The sequence below is a fragment of the Miniopterus natalensis genome (assembly GCF_054644295.1).
Source record: "Miniopterus natalensis isolate mMinNat1 chromosome 5 unlocalized genomic scaffold, mMinNat1.hap1 SUPER_5_unloc_2, whole genome shotgun sequence".
NCBI classification, from domain to species: domain Eukaryota; kingdom Metazoa; phylum Chordata; class Mammalia; order Chiroptera; family Miniopteridae; genus Miniopterus; species Miniopterus natalensis.
In genome coordinates this window covers 515,374-541,354 of record NW_028269913.1, presented here as the reverse complement: position 1 = coordinate 541,354, position 25,981 = coordinate 515,374, and the positions used below count along the sequence as shown (strand labels likewise).

Below are 25,981 nucleotides of genomic sequence, written 5' to 3'. Positions count from 1 at the left end.
CTGCCCCTTTGTGCTTGTTCCTATGTAACTGATCAAACTGCTATGCCTCCCAGTCTTTGTGTGGTGGGCTTATATAGTAAGTTTCTTGGGGACCCAGTGGTGCATTCTTTTGATCTCCTGAGCTGGGTGCTCTAAGAATGTCCCTTGTGTGTGCTATTTGGGCTCTTCTGTGGTAATCGGGATTTGACTATAGTTGTCCAGTTTGTGGGTGTGATCTCTTCTCAGGCTGGTTGACTATGAGGCTCAGTCCTGGCCACGTTGTGTGAGCCGTTGTGCAGGTGCTGACTTACTAAACTAAACTAAACTAAACTAAACTAAACTAAACTAAACTAAACTAAACAAGAAACAAAGCAAAAACAAACAAAAGACCCCTACAACAACAAAAGCAAACACAGAAAGAAAGAGAATTAAGAAAGTGAACAGAGAATAAGAATAATAACAGAAAAGAAAAAATATATCAGAAAGAATAAGAGGGGGAAGAAAAGGGAATATGAAAGGTCACAAGGGAAAAAAGAAAATGAGAATGGAGAATAGGGGCTGGAAAACAGTATAAAAGAAAAGAGGAAGAAAATTATGAAAAGGAAAAAAGAAGAGAAAGAAGAAAGACAAAAAATAAGAAAAGGAAAAAAGAATATAAAGCAAGAGAAAGAAAAATTGGAATAATAAAATGAAGGAAAAATTAGAAATATAAAAGAAAAAAGATTGAAACAATAACTAAGAAGAAACATAAAGAAGATAATGCAAAAAACAAAAAAGCGAAGTTGTGTTCATCTCAGCAGAGTTTTGTGCCTCCTGAGGATTCCCTTTGGATCCTGCTCTTCTGGTGACTGAAGCTGACGGTCTTGTTTGCCATCCTGGGCCTCTCTAGAGGCACTTTGGTGCTAGCCACTGTCAGAAGCTGTCCACGTTTGTTTCTCAGCAACCTGTTAGAAGCTTCAGATGATGCGGTTTTTGTCTGTGTCCACAGGCCTCCGCTGTGAGTGGGAGGTCAGTTGTCCAGTTTGTGGGTGTGATCTCCTCTCAGGCTGGTTGACTCTCAGGCCAGTTAGTTAGCAGCAAGGGGCTCAGGGATGGGTCAGCAAACTTCCCCAGGCTCCCTGGGCTCCAGCTCTACCCACCTTCACCTGCCTGCCAACTGTCATCCTTAATCACTGAAAAGGCTGCTTCTGAAAGGATTTGGCAGAATCTGGAGTATAGACCTCTGGGCTCCTGTGAGATGGAGGTGCCCTTCAGGTTTCAGGGAAAATGATGAATGTGTTTCCTCACATCTGAAAGCCACTCCTCTGAAAGTGCCTCAGAATATTTCCCTGTCCTCAGCTGGGCAGAGATCTTCCCATGCAGCCCAGTGGGATCTGCTGGGAACTGGGAGTTCCTATCAATTCTCCCGTGAAGGTGGGGTGCACCAGTCAAGTTCCCAGGTCAGTGGGGTGGATAGCCCCACTCCCAGGCCAGTCCCTGATGCTTCCTTAGACTGTTCAAACCTGTAGGTCTGTCTTCTGCTTCTGTTTCCTCTGCAGGGCTCAAGATGCAGGCTGTGGAGGGCAGGGTTCTTGAGGGTGGGGCAAGCTGTATCCTCTAGGGGAGGGTATTTGCTTTGTCCGTCAGCTGTGGCTTTAGGGAGGGCCTGTGCCTCTTAGAATAAATGCCCACTTTGGTTTGGGGGCAGGGTATGCAGGTTTCCAACTGCTGCTTTTCCATGGTCTCCCCAATGCTTCCCAGCCCAGCCTCTCCTCAAGCAGCTCCAGTCTGCATTGCCCTCCCTCCACCGAATCCTCGGGTGAGTGGCTGCAAACAAAAATCTTGTGCTCTGGGTTTAAAAAACAAAACGAAGCTGTGGCTTTATCTCCAACCAGCTAGGGTCTCTTGGGTGGCCAGAAGCCCTGCCAACTTTCATGGCTGGATGTTACAGGGGCTGCTGTTCTTGGCTCTGGTGCTCTAGAATGGGGATCCCAGCCTGGAGTCTGGGCCTGAGCCTCTCAGAAAAAGTTCTCCCCCACCCTCACAGCCAAGAGATCCCTGCTCACTCTCAACTGGCCCCTTCGGAAGCTGGGACAGCCCCTTTCATGACCTCATTTTTCCTACCCGTCTCCAGGTGGTTTCTACTCTTCCTCGTTATTAGTCTCTTCCTCAGCTGGACCGCTCATTTGGTAACCACAGGTGAATGTTCCCAATTTAGCCCTATTTCCAGTCTGGCCCTGGGAGGATGTGAAAGAAAGTCTGCCTACACCACCGCCATCTTCTCCTCTTCCAATTTTTGCTTTGTCAGTTTTGATTGCTGTGCAGAAGCTTTTTAGTTTGATATAATCCCATTCATTTATTTTTGCCTTTACTTTCCTTGCCTTTGGGGTCAAGTTCATAAAATGTTCTCTGTGACCAAGGTCAATAAGTTTAATACTTATATTTTCTTCTATGTAATTTATTGTGTCAGATCTTATATTTACATCTTTGACATAATTCAGCTGCTCTTTCAAACAAACAAAAAACCATAGTAGGTTAGCATTTTGATTTAATTTTTGTACTTGGGGAAAAACTGAAATATAGTTTCATTCTTTTGCATGCGACTTTCCAAATTCCCCAGCACATTTGTTGAAGAGGCATTTTTTATTCCATTGCTTTTGGCTTCTTTGTCAAAAATTATGTGCCCATATACACATGGTTGTACTTCTGGGCTCTCAACTCTGTTTCATTGTGTCTGTTTTTGTGCCAGTACCATGCTGTTTTCATTATCATAGCTCTGTAGTATAATTTGAAGTCAGGTTTTGTGATACCTCTTGCTTTGTTCTTTTATCTCAGAATTGCTTTGGCTATTTGGAGTCCTTTGTGGTTTTGTACAAATCTGGTGATGTTTTTGTTCTATTTATATTAAAAAAGGGCATTGGTATTTTGATGGGAATTGCATTGAATTTGTATATTGTTTTGGGTAACATGGCCACTTTACCTGTTGATTCCTCTAATCCATGAAAACAGAATACTTTTCCATTTTCCTTTCCTACATACTAACAAAAAAACTTCATAAGAAACAATTCCTTTTGCAATTGAGATGTAAAGAATTAGATACCTAGGAATAAACTTAACAAAGGATGTGAAAGACCTATATACTGAAACCTACAAAGTATTATTAAAAGAGATTGAAAAAGACACAAGAATGATAACTTTTAAAGTACATTTCTTTTGATCTTTTCCTCACCTGTGTCTCACATGACACAAGTTAATTAAGGTAGATATGAAGAAATGATAATAGAGTATCTTTTCAGTGTAATGAAATTACGTTTTCCTTTTTCATGAATCCAAGGAAGTTTTATATTTATATAATTAATTTTAGCTGCCTTTTCAAACAAACACGAACCATAGTAGGCTTGCAAGCTAGAGTGTTTTGTTTTGTTTTTAAATTATTACAGAGATGGAAATGAAAATTACAATGAGGTATCACACCTGTCAGAATGTCTACCATCAATAATTCAACAAACTATAGGTGCTAGCAAGGGTGTGGAACCCTTGTACACTGTTGGTGGGAATGCAGGATGGTGCAACCATTGTGTAAATAAGTATGGAGTCTCCTAAAAAAATTTAAAAATGGAATTGCTATTTCACCCATTGATCCCACTTCTAAGACTACATCCTGAGAATCTGAAACACCAATGAGAAAGAATATATACATCCCTATGTTTATAGCAGCATTATTTAAATAGCCACGATCTGAAAACAGCCCAAGTGTTCATCAGCAGATGAGTATGTAAAACAGCCATGGTACATCTACACAATGGACTGCTAGGCAGCTGTAAAAAAGAAGAAACACTTTAGCAACAGCATGAATGGACCTGGAGAGTATTATGCCAAATGAAACAAGCCAGTCAGAAAAAGAAAAATACCATAAGATCTCACTAATATGTAGAATCTAAAGAACAAAATAAACTTAGCAACAAAATGGAACTGAAACAGACTGGCCAGTGCCTAAGAGGAGAAGGGTGGTGGTGACTGGGTAAAGAAGGTGAAGGGATTAGCTAAAAAGCATACATGGATAGCCAATGAATATGGACAATATTTTGGTTAAGGCCAAGGCAGGGGCAGACAGGGGTGTGGGGGAGGAAAGGGTGAGGAAAAGGGGGACACCTGCAATTACGTCAATATTAAAAAAAATTTAATTAAAAAAACAAACATGATTTTCAGAAAAAAATAAAGAAAGTGTGTGACTCCAGCAGCCCTCTCTCAGCTGGACTGTGTCTCTCCTGCTTTTCACAGCCAGATGTTGTAGAAACTCCTCTGCCCTACATTCCTGCCCTGGGCTTGGAGGCCAGTGTGGGCCTGGGCCTCCTACCTCTTCAGTGGGACCTCTGTAGCCAAAATATCCTCCCAATTCTTAACCACCACACACGGGTGCAGCACCAGTGCATTTAGTAATCCACCCCTACTACCAGTCTCACTGTGGCTTTTTTGGGATCATTACTTATAGAAGTTCTGTTTAGCTAGTCTTCAGATGGTTCTCAAGGGTAGTTGTTATATCATTTAGTGCAATTAAGATGTAGTTGTGGTTGGAGGTACACACAGCGTCTACCTACTCTGTTATCTTGACTGGAATTCTACAAAAGTTTTTAAATTGATAAAGTACAAATTGTCAGTTTTTTTCTTTTATCACTTGAACTTTGGTGTCATGTCTCAGAACTCCTTGCATAAGGTTACAGAGATTTTCTGAACTTTTTCCGAATGAACGACATACACTTGTAGCTCACCCTTAGGTCAATGACACATATTAATTATTTTCTGTGGAGTTTGGGAAAGATCTAAGCATCTTTTTGCATGTGGGTATTAATTGGGCCAACACCAACTCATGAAAAGACTATAATTTTTCCCACTGAATTGCCTGTGAACCTTTTGAAAAAAATGAATTGGTCATATGCTTATTCCTGTTCTACTCATCTAGTTGCATACCCTTATGTCAACAACACATGTTCTTCATTACTACAGCTTCATAGTATCTTTTGAAGTTAAAAACTCTAAGTATTCTTATTTTAACAAATAAATTTTAGTACAGACAGGGGCAAATGTAGGTTAAATGCATGAGTATACAAACCACAGGATAAATACAATAATTTATTCTTGCATTATTTATTTATTATATTATTTAATGAACTACGGTAAATTTACTTTTGTTCCACCCTACATTATATTTAGTACTAAAAAATTTGCCCAGCCGGGTGTTGCTCAGTGGTTAAAGCATCGACCTAGGATCCAGGCGATCAGGGTTCGATTCCTGGTCAGGGCACATGCCCGGGTTGCGGGCTGCAGTCGATCAATGACTCTCTCATCATTGATGTTTCTGTCTCTCTCTCTCCCTCTCCTTTCCTCTCTCTGAAATCAATAAAGATATATTAAAAAAAAATTGTTAAAGCTAACAACCCCCAAAAATATTATAAAAATGTCAAAATAAATTAAGAATATTTTTATAAGGTAACTAAGAGAACACTATCCCTAATTTTTCTTTCTTAAATCGCTATATTCCCACCTTTTCTCCCTTTTCATTTTGGAACAATCGTCTCTCAGCACATGAGAGCTTTCAGCCACTGTTCCTGAGGGTCTGTTGCGTGTTCAGCTGCATCTTGATAGGTTTAACTTTGCATGAGTATTTTACAATAAATTTGAGTTTTATTAATATTTTTCCCATGATATTTACAATTACTTTCCATTTTATTTTTCAGAAAATCATCAGGAAAAATACGGTAAATTAATTCTTACAATCCTTTATTTCCTTACCTTAAAATTAGCTTTTTACTTGATGTCTTTACATTGTCTGTCTTTCCCCATACACCACATTCATCGGCTCACTTTTCTTTTGGATGGCTGATCCTCTGTCCTCAATTATTTTGTTTATATAATTCTTACGTATTAAGTTCCATCTTTTACTTTTTCCAACTTCCATCCTTCCCAGGGTACTCCTTTTTGCACTTCGTACATGTCCTTCCCTATGTGTTCTCTCCTTTTCTGCTTTCCAGGGACTTGACTTATTTTCACTATGAATCTTGGGAGGTGAAGAGAATTCAGTTAATAGGCACATGATTCCACTCTATTTATACTGTCTGTAAAATATCCATTAAATTACTGCCTCTGCCGTTTTTTCCAAGTTCAAGGGGCCATTTTGTGCAAACATTGAGTGATGAGAGAAGATTCGCACTCCTTCTCGGCGTCTACCATTCTAACCCGGAGTATTGGTTACGATCCTCTCACACATTCCTCTCTCCACTGTGCTCTAAGGCCAGTGTGACCTCCGGTATCATTGATTGGTCAACGTAAACTTGAAGGTCATTGTTCTTTTCCCCTGAGCATGTTACTTAAATGCTACCAAGTATAAAAAGATTTCATCTGATTTTTAAAAATTTTATTTTTAATGATTGTAGTTTTACTACATTAAAATAAATTATTGACACATTAATCAACTTGTCATACTGCAATTCGTTAATACCTGTAGAAGGGATTTCTATCTTAAGTTAATTTTGGGGATCATATATCTCTGAATTCTGGTTTATATTAACCCTCTTCTGAGGACGTGCTTAGAGAGAGGAAGGGAGAGAGAGAGAGAGAGTGAGAGATAAAGAGGCATCTGTGTTAGTTAGAATCATAGGTGGACTTCCCTCCGTTCATGCCCTGAGCTGGGATCTAACCCTCCACCCAAGTATGTGCCCTGATAGGGAACTGGAAACCTTGCTGTGAACAGGAAGATGCTCAACTAAGTGAGCCTACTCTGGCTGGGCTCAATTCTGAATCTTTTAATGTGAGTGACACAAGAAGGTATTGTCCTTAATGTTTTCTAAAGATTTTTAAAACTGTTTTAGAGAGAGGAAGGGAGAGGGGCACAGAGATAGAAACAGCAGTGAGAGACAAACACCCGTTGGCTGCCTCCTGCATGCCCCCTGCTGGGGATCAGGCCCTCAACAAGGGCACATGCCTGACCTGGAATCGAACCCGTGATCCCTTGGTTCATGGGTTGAACCAAGAGCCACACTCCACCACTGAGCCACACTTACCTGGCCCAAAAAGATTTTTTTCATAAAACACTAATATAATGATTAAAAGTTTAATGTCCTCACCCTGGCTAGTGCTGCTCAATGATTAGAGTGTCTGCCCAGGCCCCAGGTTCATGGATTCAATCCCTGGCCAGGCACCCATGCTTGGACTGCAGGCTCACTCCTTGCCCCTGGTCGCTGTGGGTGCAGGAGGCAGCAAACCCAAATGCCTCTCTCACACCGATGTCTCTCTCTCCCTCTCCTCCTCCCTCCCTTCCACTCTCTAAAAATCAATGAAAAACATGTCCTCAGGTGAGGATTAACAAAACAAACAAACAAAAAAATGTTAGGTACCTTCTTTTTATAAAGACTTTTTGCTCTCAGTTCTATTTTTGTCCTCAGAGGGAATGGAACTCAGAAATATACCTTGTTAGTGCATGCAGCAGTGTTCATATCACTACTGTTACAGGCACAGGTTTGCACAAATGGGTGCCTTCCTCTGTGCCCCTCATCTCTTTTTAATAAATCTCATGTATGGAAGTGTGTTTGCATTTTCTTCTGAGAAGAGACTGAGATAATATGAGCTTCGCTTTGGTGTGAGTCAAAACAGAAACTCACAGTAAACAAGGTTAAGTATTTATTGCTTGACAAAAATGAGAATAAAGACACCAGGAACCAAATCCTGTGTTTTTTCTAGAAATTATGATTCAGTGTTTGCTAACTTAAGTTTGTGATTACCTTATATAACATAGCTACCACAATGATGAGAATTGATGATGTATGTTTAGCAGCAGCAAAAAATATACTAAATCTAAGCAAATGAATAATAAAAGCCTCAGTAATGTCAAAGGGATCAAAAACATTTTTATAAAGTAACAACCAGAACTTATATTCCTGCAATGGTTCTCAATTTAGTAGATTCATTCTTTTTTTTCCTTTAAATTTTTGAACAATATTCTCAGGACAAAAGGTAGGTTTCATTTACTTTTGGTGCATGTGTGTGAGTCTGCCCATTTGTGTGTGTATGTGTGTTTGTCTGCATTTGGGTACATTTACCATTGCATGTGAACTTTTCCACTAATTTAAATTTTCCTTCTGTTTTTGTTTCATGATGTTTACATAGATTTTTTCCATTTTATTTTTCAGATGAGATCTTGAAAAGAATTGGTAAATTTCTCTGACAATCTTTTACTTCAATAACCCTTTAAATGCTCACTTTCTTGGTGTCTTTTAACCTTCTCTGTTTTATTTTTCTTTGTTTCTTATCTATATGCCATCTGTTGGCTTGCCTCTCTCCTGGACGTCTACTTTTCCCTCCCCAACTTGTTTGCTTATGAACTCCTCTACACTTCTGTTTCCTACCTTCCATTTTTTCCCATCCCTATCTTTTTTCATGTTATATGTTACGTACTTATAAAAATTGTCTTCTTTTATCATCCAGAATCTTAACAGAGTTTCATTATGAATTTTGTAAGATAAGGCAGATAGGGATTATGGGTACATGGTTTACATTCTATATTTATTTTCTGGAAACTGTCCTCTGAGTGAGTATCTTATGAAGTAAGCCACCAAACTTGATGAATAAAATTTTTCCATTTATAGTTCTTTCAAAGACTCTGTAAATTCAGATATCACTCATTGATATGGTTTTGAAGTTAGGCTCACTCTTCCATTGTCCATGATCATATTACCCAAGTGTTCCCAAGTACACGCATATTTTGGAAAAAATTTTCTAGGTTTATATTCTTTAATACCATAGTCATTGTTGTGTTTTCTTTTTGCATTTTCATCAATGTGATTATTAATCTAGCAACTGCAATTCTTTTTAAATGTTTGTAGAAAAACTTAGTAGATTAAGAAAAGGTCACTTATAATGTATTTCTCAATTTTGAAATTTATGTGAATGATATAAGAAGCTATAATCTTAAGATACTACTAAAATATTTTTCATATAATGCTAATACAATCATAAAAGTTTAACATCTCTCTTTTAATAATAATAGTTTTTAATTTGATTTTTGTTTACCATTTAAATGAAATTTAGCAACATATCTCTTTAGTGTATGGTGCAGGCTTTATATATTTCTCCAGTTACAGTTTTAGATAGGAGCTTTCACTCTATGCTTCCTCATGACTTGAGTACCTATCTCATGTACTCAGGCATGTTTGCATTTTATTCTGAAAAAAAGAGAAGAGCTAATGAAAAACAAATGAGTAATACAATACGGTTTTTCCTAGAGGAAATCCTTAATGTGCTATGTCCTGAATTTGTTTCTTTTCCACCAAGATGTGGAAGAGATAATCCAACACTGTCTCTAATTGGTGAGGTATCCTTTGAAACCATATGTCTCCAATTCTCAAAAATATTGGTCAATTTGAACCATGGAGTAAACTATGAAAGGGTTTCAGAGTGACATCAGAGGAATAAAGGCATGAGAGGTCCTTTTGGTCTCTCCCCTTTAAATTTCAACAATATGAACAGCTGTAATTCAACAAATGACTCCCTGCTCAACATGCAAACACATCTGAAAGATTGGCGCATTGAAACATCTGAAGGTAGGACAGTGGAAATAAACCAGGGAGGAAGGAAGGGAGAAGACCTGAGACTGAGCTCACAGCGAGTCTCAGGAGAGGGGAGGAATCAGATTGCTGCTGGCATTCCCTTCACCCAAGATGGAGCAGAGAGACAGAGTGAACATTCCTGCTGGAGTGGTCTGTACATGCTGTGGCTGAACCCAGTGACCAGTGCAGGAACTAAGCATAGAGATGCGAGCTTGGTTGTCTGGCACTTTTCATGACAGGAAGAAAAACAAAGCACAGAGCCTAGCTACCTCCTCTCACCCTCCCATAGCTAGCAACAGGTCCCAGAAGAATCTGTAGCAGTTAGTGCTGGGGCTAGAGAGCACATTATCTGCAAACTTGATAACCAGAGCTACAGAAACATTTCTTTTCCTGAGCCACATGCTCAGACTGTGTCTAATCTTAGGTATAGGTGGAGATACAGAGGGGGTACACTGAGGTCTGCCAGCCACCACTAATGGAGAACCAAGCCAGAAAGTCACCAGCTATCACCCCCTGGCTCATTGTACCCTGACCCATCACAGCTGCACTGCTGCCAGTGTCTGGCTATAGAAGACAACACTGTGATTTCAAAGATTAGGAAAAACATCACCCATTCTTTTCCCCTGTGGGGTTGGTGTCCTGAGATCAAGGCATCCTGATCACAGAGGAGATCTTTACCTCACCAAGGAACACAGACTATATTCCACCACCCTGCAGAGATCAAACAATTCAGAGCAGTGCAAGAGAAACTAAAAATCCTGAGCTTCTAAAGCATCCACTACTAAACAATAGAAAGACTTCTCCTCCTGCGTAGGATCCTAGATAGAGAAGAAATGCATCAAATAAACAAGATAACAACACAGCTCAGAAAAAAAAAAAAAAAAAATCTCCAGAAAAAATTTCAAAGATATGGAAATATGTGATTTAAATGAGAGATTCAAGGTTGCAGTTATAAAAATCCTTAAATAGATACAAGGAATTACAGATAGTTTAATCAACTCAGAAATAAAATCAATGAACAAAATGAGTACTTCACCAAAAAGATTGAAACTTTAAAAATAACCAAATAGAAATTCTGGAGATGAAGAGCTCAATGAAATCTCAATAAGAGAGATAAAGAGTGAATTAGTGATCTTAGGAAATAGAGCTGACCAGATTGAGGAAAGAATTAGTGATATTGAAGATAGAAATCTAGAAATAACACAGATGGAATAAGAGACTTGAGAGTAAAAAAAAAAAGAAAAGAACCTTGGGAGAGCTATTGGACATCAGAAAGAATAATATAAGAATAATAAGCATGCCAGAATAAGAAGAGAGGGAGAAGGTAACAAAGAACCTATTCAAACAAATTACTGAAGAGAACTTCCCAAACCTAAGGAAAGAACAAGATCCTCGAATCCAAAAACACATTGTATTAAAATTGTCAAAAATTAACAACAAAGAAAAATTCTCAAGGCAGCCAGAAAAAAGACAATAATTTATAAAGAAAATTCCATTAGATTATCATCAGATTTCTAAGCAGAAACTCTACAAGCATAGAAAGAGTGGAATCAAATATTCAAATTACTGAAAAAGAAACTACAATCCAAGAATAATATAACCAGCAAAGTTATCCCGTAGAAATGAAGAGGAAATAAAGACTTTTCCAAATATACAGAAGCTGAGGGAATTTACCAACCCAAGACCTCTAATGCAGATAATACTCAAGGGGAATATTCTACCTGAAACAAAAAACAAAACTATAAGAAAGTTCACCAACAGACAGACAGAAAAAGGCTCTTTCATTCCTTTTGCAGAATAGGCTACTATACACTTAAATAGCAGTTAAAGGTTAAAGGAGGTAAACTATTTTTTAAAAGGAAGGCAATAGCTATTGCAATTCAAAAATAAACAGCATTAATAAGGATACTTTCTAACAACAACAACAACAACAACAACAAAAAAGGGCAGGGAGTAAAGTTCTGAATACACAAAGGGAATGGAGATAAGATGCATTCAGAAGAAAAAGCACTACAGCATATAAGAAGCTTCCTTTTGCATAATCCTCCCAGTAAACATAGTATCCACATACTAAAAATCCAAAACTAAGACTCATAACTTAAAAATATAGGAAACAGAGGTAAAAACATAGAATACCACCAAACTAAAACAACCGAAGGGAACTGAGACAATGGAGGCACAGAGTTACCAAAAAATAAAAGATAAAATGGTTATAAGAAATACTCATTTATGAATAATCACCCTAAATGCAAATAAACTGAACTCACCAATTAAAAGGCACAGATAAGCAGATTGGATCAACAAACAAAGCCCAAACGTTTGCTGTCTTGAGGAGACACATCTCAGCTGCAAAGACAAATATAGACTCATAGTGAAAGTGTGGGAAATGTCCAAGCAAGTGGCCTTTACAGAAAATCAAGTGTGGCCATATATATATATTTAAGATAAAACAAGGTAAGAAGGAACAAAAATGGACATTTTATACTGACAAAAGAGACATTGCATCAAGAAGACATAACACTCAATCAGGGAGCATCAAAATATATAAAGCAACTACAAACAGAAGTAAAGGGAGAAACTGGCAGACACACAATAATAGTAGGGGACTTATTATGCCATTGACAGCTATGGATAAATCATTCCAACCAAAAGCTCTATAAAGAAATGTTAGCCTTCAATGACATATTGGACCAACTGGACATAATTCACGTTCCCAGAACCTTTCATCCCAGAACAACAGATTATTAAAGCTTCTCTAATGTGCATAGAACATTTTCAAGGACAGATCATGTGTTAGGACACAAAACTAGCCTCAACAAAATTAAAGGGATTGAAATAATTCCAAGCATATTCTTTGACCACAATGCTTTGAAATTAGAAATCAACTGCCAAAAGAAAGCAGAAAAACAAATATGTGAAGATTAAACATTATGCTACTAAAAATGATCCGGATATAGAAGAAATAAACAGAGAGATCAAATGATACATACAGTCAAATGAGAATGACAATAAGATATGTCAAAATCTGGGTGATACAACAAAAGCAGTAATAAGAGAGAAGTTTATGTTATTACATTCCTATGTCAAGAAACAATAAAATTCCCAAGTAAACAAGCTAACATTACAACTGTAAAAACGTGGGAAAAAAGCAGCCAGGAGTTAGCAGAAGAAAGGAAATAAATAAAAACTAGAGCAGAATTGAATGAAATAGAAGCAAAAGACTATACAAAAAATTAATGGAACAAAGAACTGGTTCCTTGAAAAGATTAATAAAATTGATAAACCACTGGAAAGACTCGCTAAGGAAAAAAGAGAAAAAAACTTAAAATCGGAAATGAAAGAGAAGTTACCACAGACTCCACTTTAATACAAAAGATCATATAAGCCTACTATGAGAGACTATATGGCACCACATTCAATAACCTAGAAGAAATGAGTAAGCTACTAGAAACATGAAACCTGCTAGACTGATTCAAGAAGAACTGAAAAATCTAAATAAACCTGTCAACAGTGAGGAACTTAATACAACCATCAAAACCTTCCCCAAAAGTCAAAGTCCAGCACAAGATGGTTTACTAGTGAATTCCACCAAACATTCAAAGAAGATTTAATACTTATGCTTCTCAAACTCCTCCAAAAAACTGAAAAAGAGGCAATACTTCCTAACACATTTTGTGAGGCCGGCATAACCCTGATACCAAAACCTGGCAGGGTAACACAGAAAATAAAACTACAGATCAATGTGCTTGATGAATACTGAGGCAAAACTCCTAAAACAAATACTAGCAGTTTGAATTTAAAAAAAGTGCATTAAAAAATAGTACATTACAATCAAGTGGGGTTCATTCCAGGGGCACAAGGATGGTTCAACATATGAAAATCAATCAATGTAATACACTCCATTAAAAAAATGAAGGGTAAATATTATATGATCATATCAATAGATGCAACAAAAGCATTTGATGCCAAAATATATGGCTTGTATATATTAATGAATTTTATTGCAACTTCTTAGATACCAGAAAGGAGGTCATCCACTCCAAGTTCTTTAATTCGTAGAATATGAAACTGATTGCTAGAGATTAATTGCTTAGAAGAACCAGTAATCAATTGTTAAACTAAATTAGATTCTAATTCTCTTATTTTTTCCCAACCTCATGATCAGACTACAGCATTTTCTTGAATTACTTCTGCTTACTTACATTTAGTTTTATATTATTGTAATCTGCTTATTTTTCATTGCTAATATAATTAAAATACAAATGTTATTTCAAAAATTTATTTTAAAATATTAATTTTATGTAGAATATGTAAAATATACTTAAGTATTATCCCATTTTTATGTTTGTCAGTTTTTCAGTTTTGAGTTAGAAGTATTTTACATATTATTTTGAGGGAAAATGAACAAAGGGCCCACCTTTGTGTCTTAATACTGTACTTAGATAAATATTTAATACATGGTAATGTATTAAATACATAATACATGGTAATATGCCTATTGCCATGAGCCTATATGAAAAAAAAAAAAGCATTTGACAGGATACAGCATCCGTTTATGACTAAAAAAATATATAAAACGGATATAGAAGGAAAGTACTTCAATATAATAAAGGCCATAGATGACAAACCCTCAGTTAATATCATACTCCTAGTGAAAAATTGAAAGCTTTTCCTTTAAGATCAAGAGCAAGACAAGGATATCCTCGATCACCACTCTTATTTAACATAGTTCTGGAAGATCTAGCCAGAGCAAACATTCAGAGAAAGAAATAAAAGGCATCCAAATTGGAAAGGAAGAATGAAAATTGTCACTTTTTGCAGATGACATGATTCTTTATACAGAAAACTCAAAAGACTTCACACACACACACACAACAACAACAACCACAACAACCATTAAAAGCAATAAACAAATACAGTAAAATTGCAAGATACAAAATCAATACACACAAATCCATTGCATTCCTAAATAAAATTTCAGGAAAAAAGCATGGGAAGACAATTCCTTTTGCAATTGCAACAAGAAGAATAAAATATCAAGGAATAAACTCACCAAAGATGTGAAAGACCTACATACTGAAAAGTACAAAGCGTCATTGAAAGAGAAAGAAAGTGGAAAGAGATCCCATGTTCGTGAAATTAAAAAATCAACATATTTAAAATAACTATATTACCAATAGCAATAGATAAAGTAATGCAATCCCTATCTCAATTCCAGTGGCATTTTGTAAAGATATGGAATAAAAAAAAATCATGAAGTTTGTATGGAACTACAAAAGATGCCAAATAGTGAAAGCAATCCTGAGAAAAATTAATGAAGCCAGAGATATCACACTACTTCACTTCAGATTATACTATAAATCCACAATAATCAAAACAGTATTGTATTGGCAGAAAAACAGACACACAGAATAATGGAACATAAATAAAACCACATATATATGAGCATATAAATTTCAATAAAGGAACCGAAAGCCTGCATTAAAAGAAAGCCTCTTCAAAAAACAGAGCTGGGAAAATAGGAAAGACACGTGCAAAAAAAGAGGAAGAAAAAGAAAGGAAAGAAAGAAAGAGAGAGAGAGAGAGAGAGAGAGAGAGAGAGAGAAAAGGAAGAAACTTGACTACTCTCCGTCCACATACACAAAAATTAACTCAGATGGATCAAAGACCTAAATATAATGCCTGAAACAATGAATTACATAAAGAAAGCATAGGTGCTAAATTTGTGAACCTTGGTCTTCTAAAAGATTTTATGAATTTTGCTCCAAAGGCAAAGGAAGTAAAAGACAATATAAGTGAATAATATAAAACTAAAAGCTTCTGCACAGCAAAAGAAACCACCAACAAAATGATAAGCAACAGAGTCAACAGAGTCTGAAAAGCTGTTCAGATCCAAATAATATAAGAAACACATACAACTCAACAAAAAACAAAAAACTCAATTGAAAAATGGGCGGAAGACCTGAACATACACTTCCCCAATAAGAAATAAAAACGGTCAGCAGATAAATGAAAAGATGCTCAACTTTGCTAGTTAATAGGGAACTGCAAATAAAAGCTAAAATAAGATACCACCTCGCAACTGTTAGAATGGTTACTATCAGTGAGAGTAGTGATAACAAGTGCTGGGCAGGCTGTGGAGGAAAAGGAACCCTCATTCACTGCTGGTGGGAATTTACACTGGTGCAGCCACTGTGGAAAACAGTTCCTCAAAATGTAAGCATATGACCCAGCAGCCCCTCACCTGGATATCGACCAGCAAATTAAGAAAGCATTTATTTGCTAAAGTATATGCACCCCTGTGCTCATGGCAGCATTATTCACAGTGGCCAAGACATAGAAACAACTGAAGTGTACTTGGGTACATGATTGGATAAAGAAGACGAGGTGCATACATGCAGTGGGATATTACTCAGCCCCAAGGAAAGATGCTGCCATTTGACACAACATGGATGAATATTAACAGTACCAAGCTAAATGAAATAAGTCAGTCAGACAAAGAGAGTGAAGTACCATATGATTTCACTCATAAATAAAATATAAAACTCAAAACAGCACTGAACAAACAGAAAAAAACAAACAGAAACAGACAACAGAATAGTGGTTACCAGAAGGAAGGATGGTGACAGGTAAGTGAAGGGTAGGATAAATATGTGGTGATGAAAGGAAAATTCATTTTGAGTGGTGAGCATACAATTCAATATTCAGATGGTATCATAGAAACGTACACTTGAAACCTGTATAATTTTATTAACCAACTTTTACCCCAAAACGTAAATATAAGATTAAAGAAGAAGATTTGACAAGATTTGGTTTGACAAATGTGTTGTGAATAGAGCTCACAGGAACCTAACACAGATTTACACTAGAAGCAGTGGGTCCATGTCATTCGAGTCTATTTTTGTAGCAAGTACAATATACAACATGGGTATTGCACACATAAGACATAAGTAGAGGGCAGGGGCAAAAGTGAGTTTACAGTTATGAATTCAAAAAGAAATGTATAATTGTGTTACTATTAATTTATTAATTATTGTGTTATTTAATGAATGACTAAATTTACTTTGACAAAACCATGGATATATATTACGAAAAAGAGAATTTGTTAAAACTAGCATATAAATAATAATAATATGAAGATACTACAAAAAGTCAACTGAAATTAAAAAAATTTTGAAGTAAATAACACAATTGTATTGCTAATATTTTAATTTCAATTCACTATTTTTATACTGCTAATCCTGTTTAGATTTCAACAGTCCTCTGTAACTTAATGAAAGCTTTCCACTACTGTTCTTAAGGATGTGGGGTGTGTTCACCTGCATGCAGATAGGTTTAATTTTGTAGGAGTATTTTATGATAAATTTGAATTTTTTTTACATTTGTTGCCCACGATATTTACAATAATGTCAGGAGGAAACAAGATGTTGCATAAGATCATGGCCAGGACGACTCTTCTTGTAATAGTCTCAGTGCATCAAGTTCATTCGTTTCTTTCCCCGTCAGTGTCCTCAAAAGGGAGCTCTCAGCCACGGTGTGGGTTCATGCCTGTGAGGATGAATTTGGGTCTGGGTGAGCGAGTGTGTGTGTGTTCACCGGCTCCTGCGTGTGGCTTATCTGGAACCTAGGTATCATTGTACATACAGTGTTTGTAATACTTTGGAAATTTCTTTGCATTTCGTTGTCATAAAATTTATTTCATTTTTCCATCTCCTTTTTCAGAAGAACTTATGAAGAAGTTTGGTAAGTGAACTGAGATGGCCTTTACTCCCAGTCCCTTTAAAATGACTGCTTTCCTGTTGTCCCTCACATTTCCTGCCTTTGTGTTGATGTGTAATTCATTGCTTCACACTTCTACACGTCTTCTAAGCCATGCAGGGTTTCCTGTAGAATCAGTTGCTTACCCTTATCCAAATATGTTCTTATTGAGACCATAATGTACAGCGTAGCTACGGCAAGCGTGAGACATGAGTAGAGATTAGGGCAAAGGGAGGTTTTCACTTGTGATTACAGGAAGCACAGTTCTTCCTTGTATTATTACAGATTAATTAAATTTTTGTATTAATTAAAATTTTGTATTACTTAACAAACAACTGTAAATGTACTTTTGCCCCACCCTGTAGGCACAGTTAGTAGCACAGGGCTTGTGAAATCTATTGAACCACAAGTAAAGCTAATCAACACACAATCTGAAGAAAAGTCAAAAGAATTTGAGAGTATTTTTATAAGTGAACGGGACTCTATTCCTTTTTTTTTTTCTGAATATACTACATTTCGACATTTCCCCCCTTTTAATTTTGCAAAAATAGTCTTTGAGCAAACCAGAGCTTGCCACCTCTGTCTCTGCATGTGCTTGTGCCTGGGCAGGTGTGTGTGTGCGTCCTGTGTCCATCTGCATGCAGACAGGTTTAATTTTGTACGACTATGTATGATAAATTTGGATCTTTTTTACATTTGTTGCCCAGGATATTTACAATTTCTTTTCATTCTATTTTTCAGAAATCCTTCAGGGAAAATTGGGTAAGTTATTCCAGACAACGCTTTATTCCAGTCAGTTTAAAAATATTATTCTTGACTTGATGCCTCTGCATTGTCTGATTTTTCCCTTCATGACATCGATCGGCTCGCCTGGCTTTTGGATCCCTGCTCCTCCTTTGGCAATTTCTGTGTTTATAGACTTCTCACACATGAGGTTGTGTCCCGTTGCTCTTCCTCGCTCCCATGCCTGCCAGTTTCTTCCTTTCTCCATCTCACACCTGCCCTTCCCTAGGAACTAGCGTTTTCCCTGCTCCCCGGAGACTTGCCCCATTTCCAGTGTGAATCCTGTGAGATGCAGACGATGAGGCTCAGAGGCACGGGATTTCCACTCTACACACACTGTCCATAAACGGCCCTCCCTGAGGACCTCCGCCAATGCTTCCCAAGTTCCAGGGGCCATTTTCTGCACATTCTGAGGGATGAGAGCAGATTCCCAGGGTGAGGATCAGGGCACTTCCTCCTTTTTCCTGTCAAACACGAGAGTAAATCCCGTCAGGCTCTGGTATAGTGTCACCTCGAGTCTCACTCTTTCACCCACCCTGTAGGCTCAATCTTGTCCTTCAGTTACATTTTATTAATGATATAACTTTGAAGTTTTGGTATTTTTAAAATTTTTGCATATGTTTTTTAGAACAAATACTTAGGTTATTTGATTTTAACTCTCACCATTTGTACACTTCCATTCCTTTCAAGCGGTTTTGTTTACATTAGCTCATTTCAGCATAAATTATAATAGAAATCCAAATAGTGTTAGGATTTGTTACATAGGTGGACAAAAGTGTTGTTAATAGATATGCCTGAAAACCAACCCTGCATTTTCTCAGTACCAGTGATTCATTATTCTCTAATTTGGTGCTTTAAGCAACTTTTCATCACTACAGTGCTGCAATAATAAAAGTAATCTAATCAAAAAAAAAAATTCTAAGTATGTAGAGTTATTAAGGGATTAAGAACAGTTTTAAAAGTAGTCATCATTGCAATATTACTTTTTTTCTCATTTTAATAAATATTCTCGCCCGGCCGGGCTTGGCTCAGCGGTTGAGCGTTGACCTAGGATCCAGGCGATCGGGGTTGAATTCCCGGTCAGGGCATATGCCTGGGTTGCGGGCTCGATCAATGACTCTCTCATCATTGATGTTTCTATCTCTCTCTCTCTCCCTCTCCCTTCCTCTCTCTGAAATCAATAAAGATATATTTAAAAATAAATAAATAAATAAAATAAATAAATATTCTCCTTTTATTCCTTCTTATAATTTTTGTAGACTATTTTCTGGATAAATATGAGCTCTCAGTTAGGGTTTGTGTGTGTGTGTGTGTGTATTTGTGTGTGTGCCCGCGTCCGTTTCCATGAAAAGTGTGTTGTGTTTATCTGCATCCTAACTTTAATTTTACATACAAATTTGTCAAGAAATTTAAATTTCATTTGTGTTCCTTTTTCAAGATACTTACATTGGTTTTCCATTTTTCTTTTCAGAAGTGTTGCAGAAAAATATTGGTAAATTTTCTGACAACTCATTACTCCCAGACCCCTTTAAAATGACTCTTAGTGTCTTACATGTCCTGTCTTTTAAATATATGTCATCTGTTGGTTTTTCTTTCTCCTGATGTCTACACTCCCTGCCCAAGTTTTGTATATGGACTTCTCCTAAATTAAGTTCTCCCCATGTGTTTCATTCTTTCTAATTTTTCTTTTTTTATTCCATACCATTTCTCCTTTAAAAACATTGGCTTCTTTTGTCTCCAGTGGCTTGTTATAATTTCACTAAGTGGTGAGATAAAGAGCATTAGATTGATATACCCATGGTTTCTATTTCATATATATTTCTGGAAAACATCTCAACTCTCTATTTCTGTCATGTGGTTGGGCCTATTTCTTTGCAATTGATACTTCGCCAAACCCTAAGAGATGAAAGTAGTCAAAAAACTTGCTGAGTAGGTTTCTCCATCCGTTGTTCTATGAAAGATATGTAAATTCTGTTGTCATTTTTTGGAAACTGTAACATGAGGCTCAATCTTCCAATGACCTTTATCATATTACCTAAGGCTTCACAAGTATACAAATATATTTATTTCCTTTTCATTGAATTTATTGGGGTGACACTGTTTAACAAAAGTACACAGGTATCAGGTGCAAAATTCCACAACACATCATCTGTACATTGTATTATGTGTTCAGCACCACAAGTCAAGTCACCACCCAACACCGTTTGTCTCCTCTATATGCTCCTCCCCCATGTCTCACCCCAAAAATCACCATATTATTGGAGGGATTGAGCAAAACAGAAAGAAAAAAAAAGTAAACAAATATTTTGCACAACTTTTCCTGGCTTTTTAACACAACTGTAGTATTTATTCTTTTCATTTCTGCATTTTATTGGCATAGTAGTTAATTCTACAAAATGAAATCATTTTATGTATCCAGAAGAAATTTATATTTTTAAAAAGTTCAATGATTTTATATATATAATATGAAAATTTATATATATATAAATTCTAATTTTTTTCTGTAATGACTCTAGAAGCTAATATGCTAGGGTGTTTCTGAAAGTATAATAGCCCCCACTTCTAATAATATTTTTGATTATACTTTTGTTTTTATATTGAATGGCATTTGGGCATATATCTCTTTAATGTAGGTGGCAGGCTACATCTGACTCCTGCTGCAGATGCACTTTTGGCCAGATGGGCGCCTTTACAGTATTCTCCTCATCACTTTTTAAAATACCTGTCCTGTGTTTGCATTTTATTCTTAAAGAGGTTATAAGGTTAAATGAAAGACAAATGATTGATATTGTTTACACTAGAGGAAGTCATATCAACTTTATCTCATGATGTCATTTCCTAGCTTAAGTAATTTTTCTCCAATGTGTGGGTGATGAGAGGAAGGCTCAGTTCAAGCCTTATGAGTTATGCCTCCAATCTTCTGTCTCTCTTAGAATAGGATCGGATAAGATACAGTAATACAATAAAATATACTTTAGTAAGCAAAGAAGCATTTAAAACATTATCTTTCTAACATTCAATAAATTTTCTCTGACATTCAAGCCACAAGTTCTCCCTCATCTCCTTCCTTCTTGTCTTTATTTTATGCACACTCCTTCCACTCTTCCTCTGTTCCTCCCTCCTTTTGTTGATTTCCTATTTTTCTAGCCTTCACTCAACAGTTTGATCAATATGTTTGAAAAATGGAATATAAAGATATAGCATAGAAAGAGAATGTCCAATGATTCAGAAGGAGACACATGACAAAGCAGAGATAAATGGAAAATACAATGAGAGAAAACATGAAACAAAAACAAACAAAAAAAAGGAATCATTTTCTGTTTTGTTTTTTTGCAGGCAGGACTAGATCATTATTTTATGCCGGTGAGTGACATGGACTTTGACAAAGAATATTCTATTATTGAAAACATCTCAAATGAACACATAATGTGTGTAATAGTATATATTGAAAATAAAAGAAACTACAAAACATATATTTCATGAAATCAATAGATTACCCAATATTTTAACAGATAATGTGTTTGAAATACTAAATTTTAGCAGTTTTTAAACTTTATTTTTATTGTTGACACTACTACAGATGTCCTCCCCCCTTCAACCACCTCCACCCACCCCCTCCCCAGCTTTCCTCTGGCCATCACCTCTTTGTCGCCTGTGTCTGTGGGTTATGCATACATGTCCTTTGACTAATCCCTTCACCTTCTTTCATCCAGTCCCCCCTCTCCCCTCAGACAGCTGTCACTGTGCTTCTCGTATCCATGCCTCTGTTTCTACTTTGTTTGTCAGCTTAGTTTGTTCATTAGATTCCTCATAGAAGTGAGAGCATATGGCATTTGTGGAATATATACAACCATAAAAAAAGGAATTCTTACCTCTGGGACAGCATGGATGGATCTGGAGATTATTATGCTAAGTCAAATAAGCCCGTCAGAGAAAGAAAACCAGCACTTATTTAAAATATTGTATCTCACATCATACTTTGAGGGTAGGTAAAGGAAAAGGAAACCATAGGAATAAAAAGTTATTTGGTTAGACATATAATATTCCTTATTTACCATTCCAACATCCTCAGTAGGTCATAGACGATCTCCACATGGAGACGTTAGATGGAGAACCTAAGGATGAGGCAGCTCTTCAGTCAGACTGACTTTAGCAACTGCAAAAAGAGGTGACAGCACATGGACAAATGTTTTTCTCTGGTTCCTTCATTCCTGAATTAGTGCTTCCCAGATATTCTGGGATGACAGGCAGCTTTGTGTTTCAGGTGGTAGGTTTTCATGTTTATTTGTTCCTTGCAGATTGGAAGAAAGAAGAATAGAAAGTTAGTGAGTGTAAGGTGGTAGTGAGTGTAAGGACCCTGATCCTTCTGAAGTAGCCTCGGGGGAAGACGGGTGGAGGTGAGCTGGGTCTACCCAGGACCAGAGAAGCCCTCACAGAATGGAGGCCCTCTGGCCCAGGCAACTGAGCCTTTTCCAGGAAACATGATGGTCCACTTGTCTTTGCAGTAAATGTGACCCTGGATGCAGACACTGCCCACCCTGCCCTCCTGCTGTCTGAAGGTGGGAAACGAGTAACATGGCAAGAAACTTGTCAAGACCCACCCAGCTCCACAAAGAGATTCGACTACCTTCCCTGTGTGCTGGGTCGGCAGGACATCAGCTCAGGGAAATATTACTGGGAGGTGGAGGTTGGGGACAGCCATTCCTGGGACCTGGGAATCTGTAGGGATAATGTAAAAAGGAAGGGGAGGGTCACTATGTCCCCACAGAATGGTTTCTGGGCCATCAGGCTCTATGACGGGGAATACTGGGCTCTCACCTCCCCAGAAACTCGTCTTACTCTAAGAGAAAGACCCCTTCATGTGGGGATATTCCTGGATTATGAGGCTGGAAATGTATCTTTCTGTAACATGCCAGATGGATCCCCTATTTTCACCTTCCCCCAGGACACATTTAGTGGTGTCCTAAGACCACTTTTCAGACTTTGGTCCTCTGGCTCAGGCCCCTTGACCATAGTCCACGTGGAGGAGAAGAGGTGATGGAATTCATATGCCTACCCTTCCCTGAGCAATGATGACGTTGGACCCCGGAGATGATCACAGTTCTCCCCACCAGCCACAAGTTGATTTTTTTCTACCTTCTTGGTTCATTCTCAGAATGAAGCTCTGCTCACAGACTGCCTGTTGGGCCCCATATCATTTTTCCTCCTTCCTTGGTTACAGGCTCCTCTTATTATTATTATGCCCTATGACAGCCTCGCATAAAAATTATATTTTCTAGCCTCCCTTGCTGAATGTGACTAAATAATGACCAATGCATTAGGAGCTGAATTGTTCTGTGTGGCTTCCGGGATGTGTCCTGAAAGGAAAATTGTGTGTCTTCTTGTTGGCTTTGCTTAAGATGTCCTTAGAGTTCATCTCTGGCCATGTCAATGATAGGATGGCCGAGAGCTTGAGAAAGGGACATCTGTAATATTTTACACAAAAATAAAATTTAAAAACTAAAAAAAAGAAAGAACTCATGGACACAGACAACAGTGTGGTGATTGTGAGGGAGGAATGGGTGGAGGTCGAAGAGGGTAGAGGCTGGGTACGTGGTGATGGAAAAAATAAAGTAAAATACAGAAAAATATAGATCTTAAAAAAAACCCAAAACTACACTATTGCTCAATCCCTGAATTCTTTTCAGTGAGAAATAAACTTTTACTCTTTAAGCCGTTTCTATGTTGGATATTTGTCCCTTGTGGTTGAATCTAATTCTAACTGGCGCACCCTCCCGTTGTGAATGGGAGCACATGGCGTCCGGGCTGAGTAATCAGGTGAAGCAGGAGCTGGAAGTCCTGTGCTTGGTGACTTAGCTGCCCCTGCTCCTCCAGTGTGTCGGTCTCTTTGGGGTTCTCAGTTTCTCCTGATTCATCATCACTGCTGACTCACTTCCTGCCCTTTCTATTTAGGTACCATGGTTAACAATTATAAGTTTTCTCTAGCAAATCCGTGAAAACCTCTGCCTTCATTGTCCTCTTTCATATAGACGTGACAAAGCCCCAGATACAGATGAATCTTATCATCCATTTCTCATTCTGTCCACTAAACATGTTCTAGAAATTCTCACACATGAGCAAATGGCTTCCTCTGTACACAGGCAGCCACCTGTCACACCTTGGACACCAGCACTATCTGGTCATCCTACTGAGACTCTCCAGGCGGCTGCATTTCTTTATTTTTGCACAGTCAATTTCATTAAAAAAGTCTCCTTACTTTAAATCTACAGCTTGTCTTCCACTAATTCTGTTCCCACTTTGAAGAAAATAATAGTAATAAGAATCAATTAGAAGGAAATAGCCTCATCTTTGCAATAATAAATATAACAAGCCTACCTAACTCTGCACTCTCCATGACTCCTCCCTCGTTATGCTGGATGGGGCAAAAGTAGGTTTATGGTGGTGAGTACAGGAAAGGCAGCTTATCCTTGTATTATTTATTAATTATGGTTTTATTTAATAAACAGTTGTAAACCTACTGTTGTCAAACTTGTATTAAGAGAAGTATTTCTCTTCCTTTACAAAGAGCAACCCACCTGTTCCCTACTCCTACTGCCCCCTCTGGTCCTGGGACACGCCCCTTACTCCTCTCAGCCTTTCTATTAGTTCTTTCCCATGAACCTTAAAATTTTCAAAATTTACCCATCTAAAAATCAAAACAATGCACGTATTCAACCATCTCCGTATCCCCTTAAGCATTCTTCTGTCTTTTATAATCAACCCTCTCAAAATAATTATCTAAAAACCTGATTCTCATTTCCTTCTCAGTACACTCTAGGTGAGGGGTTGAACTGTCTCCCTCACCAACACCCAAAAATCATGTGCTGAGGTCCTGACCCTTAGTGACCCAGAATGTGACCTTATTTGGAAACAGGGTCTTTGCAGATGTAACTAATTAAGATGGAGTAGAGTGGGTCCCTAATCCAACAGGACTCAAGTCTTTATAAAAAGGGAAATTTGGACACAGACATGCACACAGGGAGATGCATGTGAAGATTGGAGTTTTGCTGCTATAAATTAAGGAACATCCAAGATTACTGGCAAACCACCAAAAGTTAGGATTGAGGCCTGGAGCAGATCTTTCCCTAGCACCTTCAGAGCAAGCATGGCCCTGTCAACACTTTGATCTCAGACTTCTGGATTCCACAATTATAATACAATAAATTGCTGTTGTTTATGCTACTCCTTTTGTGATACTTTGTTAGAGTATAGTAGCAGAACTTGCAAATTAATACTTTTTTTTGAAATGCAATCTGATTATTTTCTTAAAAATAATGCAAAACTAATATATCAAACTAAAAATCTTTTGCACAGCAAAAGAAACCTTTTCTAAAATCAGAGAAACCCCACTTGTTTCTGTGTGTGGGAAGCCTCAGGGGCTTCCTTAAGTCTCATAAACCTACCCTTCCTGGTCCCAGCCCTAGAGCTTGGTTAGGGTTGGACAAGTCAGACTGGAAAGGCCCAGAGAAACCAGACACTAGAGAGGATGGTGGAGGTGAGCCAGATACTAGGCCGCAGTCCAGCAACTGGAAGAAGCAGTTTGGTACAGCAAGGAGACCTTAAGTAACATAAGAGCAGGGATAGTTGGGCAGGTGGTCAACTTCAAGGAGGGAGGGCCTGTCTAAAGGGAAAGCAGAAAAACCTACATAGAGTTTGTGAGCATGCCCAGGAATCAGAAAACTAGCAGGTAGGCAGTGGGATAGGAAGGACAGGTGTTTGTCCTTGGCAAGTAGAGATCCAGTATTGGGCTGCGTCTAGAATTAGCCACCTGGGTGAGGCTGGGGTTAGCACTGCCAAAGCAGAAACAAGAGGCAGCTGTAAACAGGAGAGGACAGGCAAAATCT

General features: G+C 37.7%; 1 protein-coding gene across 1 annotated transcript; it reads left to right on the top strand.

The window, feature by feature from the left end:
* The first annotated feature begins 5,638 nt into the window (after window positions 1-5,638).
* LOC107545931 (butyrophilin subfamily 1 member A1-like) lies at window positions 5,639-23,378 on the top strand. The gene is made up of 7 exons (XM_087813703.1): window positions 5,639-5,714; window positions 8,142-8,162; window positions 17,280-17,300; window positions 18,057-18,077; window positions 19,570-19,590; window positions 21,435-21,461; window positions 22,604-23,378. The coding sequence occupies exons 3-7, from the start codon at window positions 17,288-17,290 to the stop codon at window positions 23,134-23,136; spliced, it is 615 nt and encodes a 204-aa protein (XP_087669829.1). The 5' UTR covers window positions 5,639-5,714; window positions 8,142-8,162; window positions 17,280-17,287; the 3' UTR covers window positions 23,137-23,378.
* The last annotated feature ends 2,603 nt before the right edge of the window (window positions 23,379-25,981 follow it).

Coding starts and splice junctions, on each gene's coding strand:
- LOC107545931 (XM_087813703.1), top strand. Junction 19,591..21,434: donor AGTGTTGCAGAAAAATATTG/GTAAATTTTCTG, acceptor GTTTTTTTGCAG/GCAGGACTAGATCATTATTT. Junction 21,462..22,603: donor TAGATCATTATTTTATGCCG/GTGAGTGACATG, acceptor TTGTCTTTGCAG/TAAATGTGACCCTGGATGCA.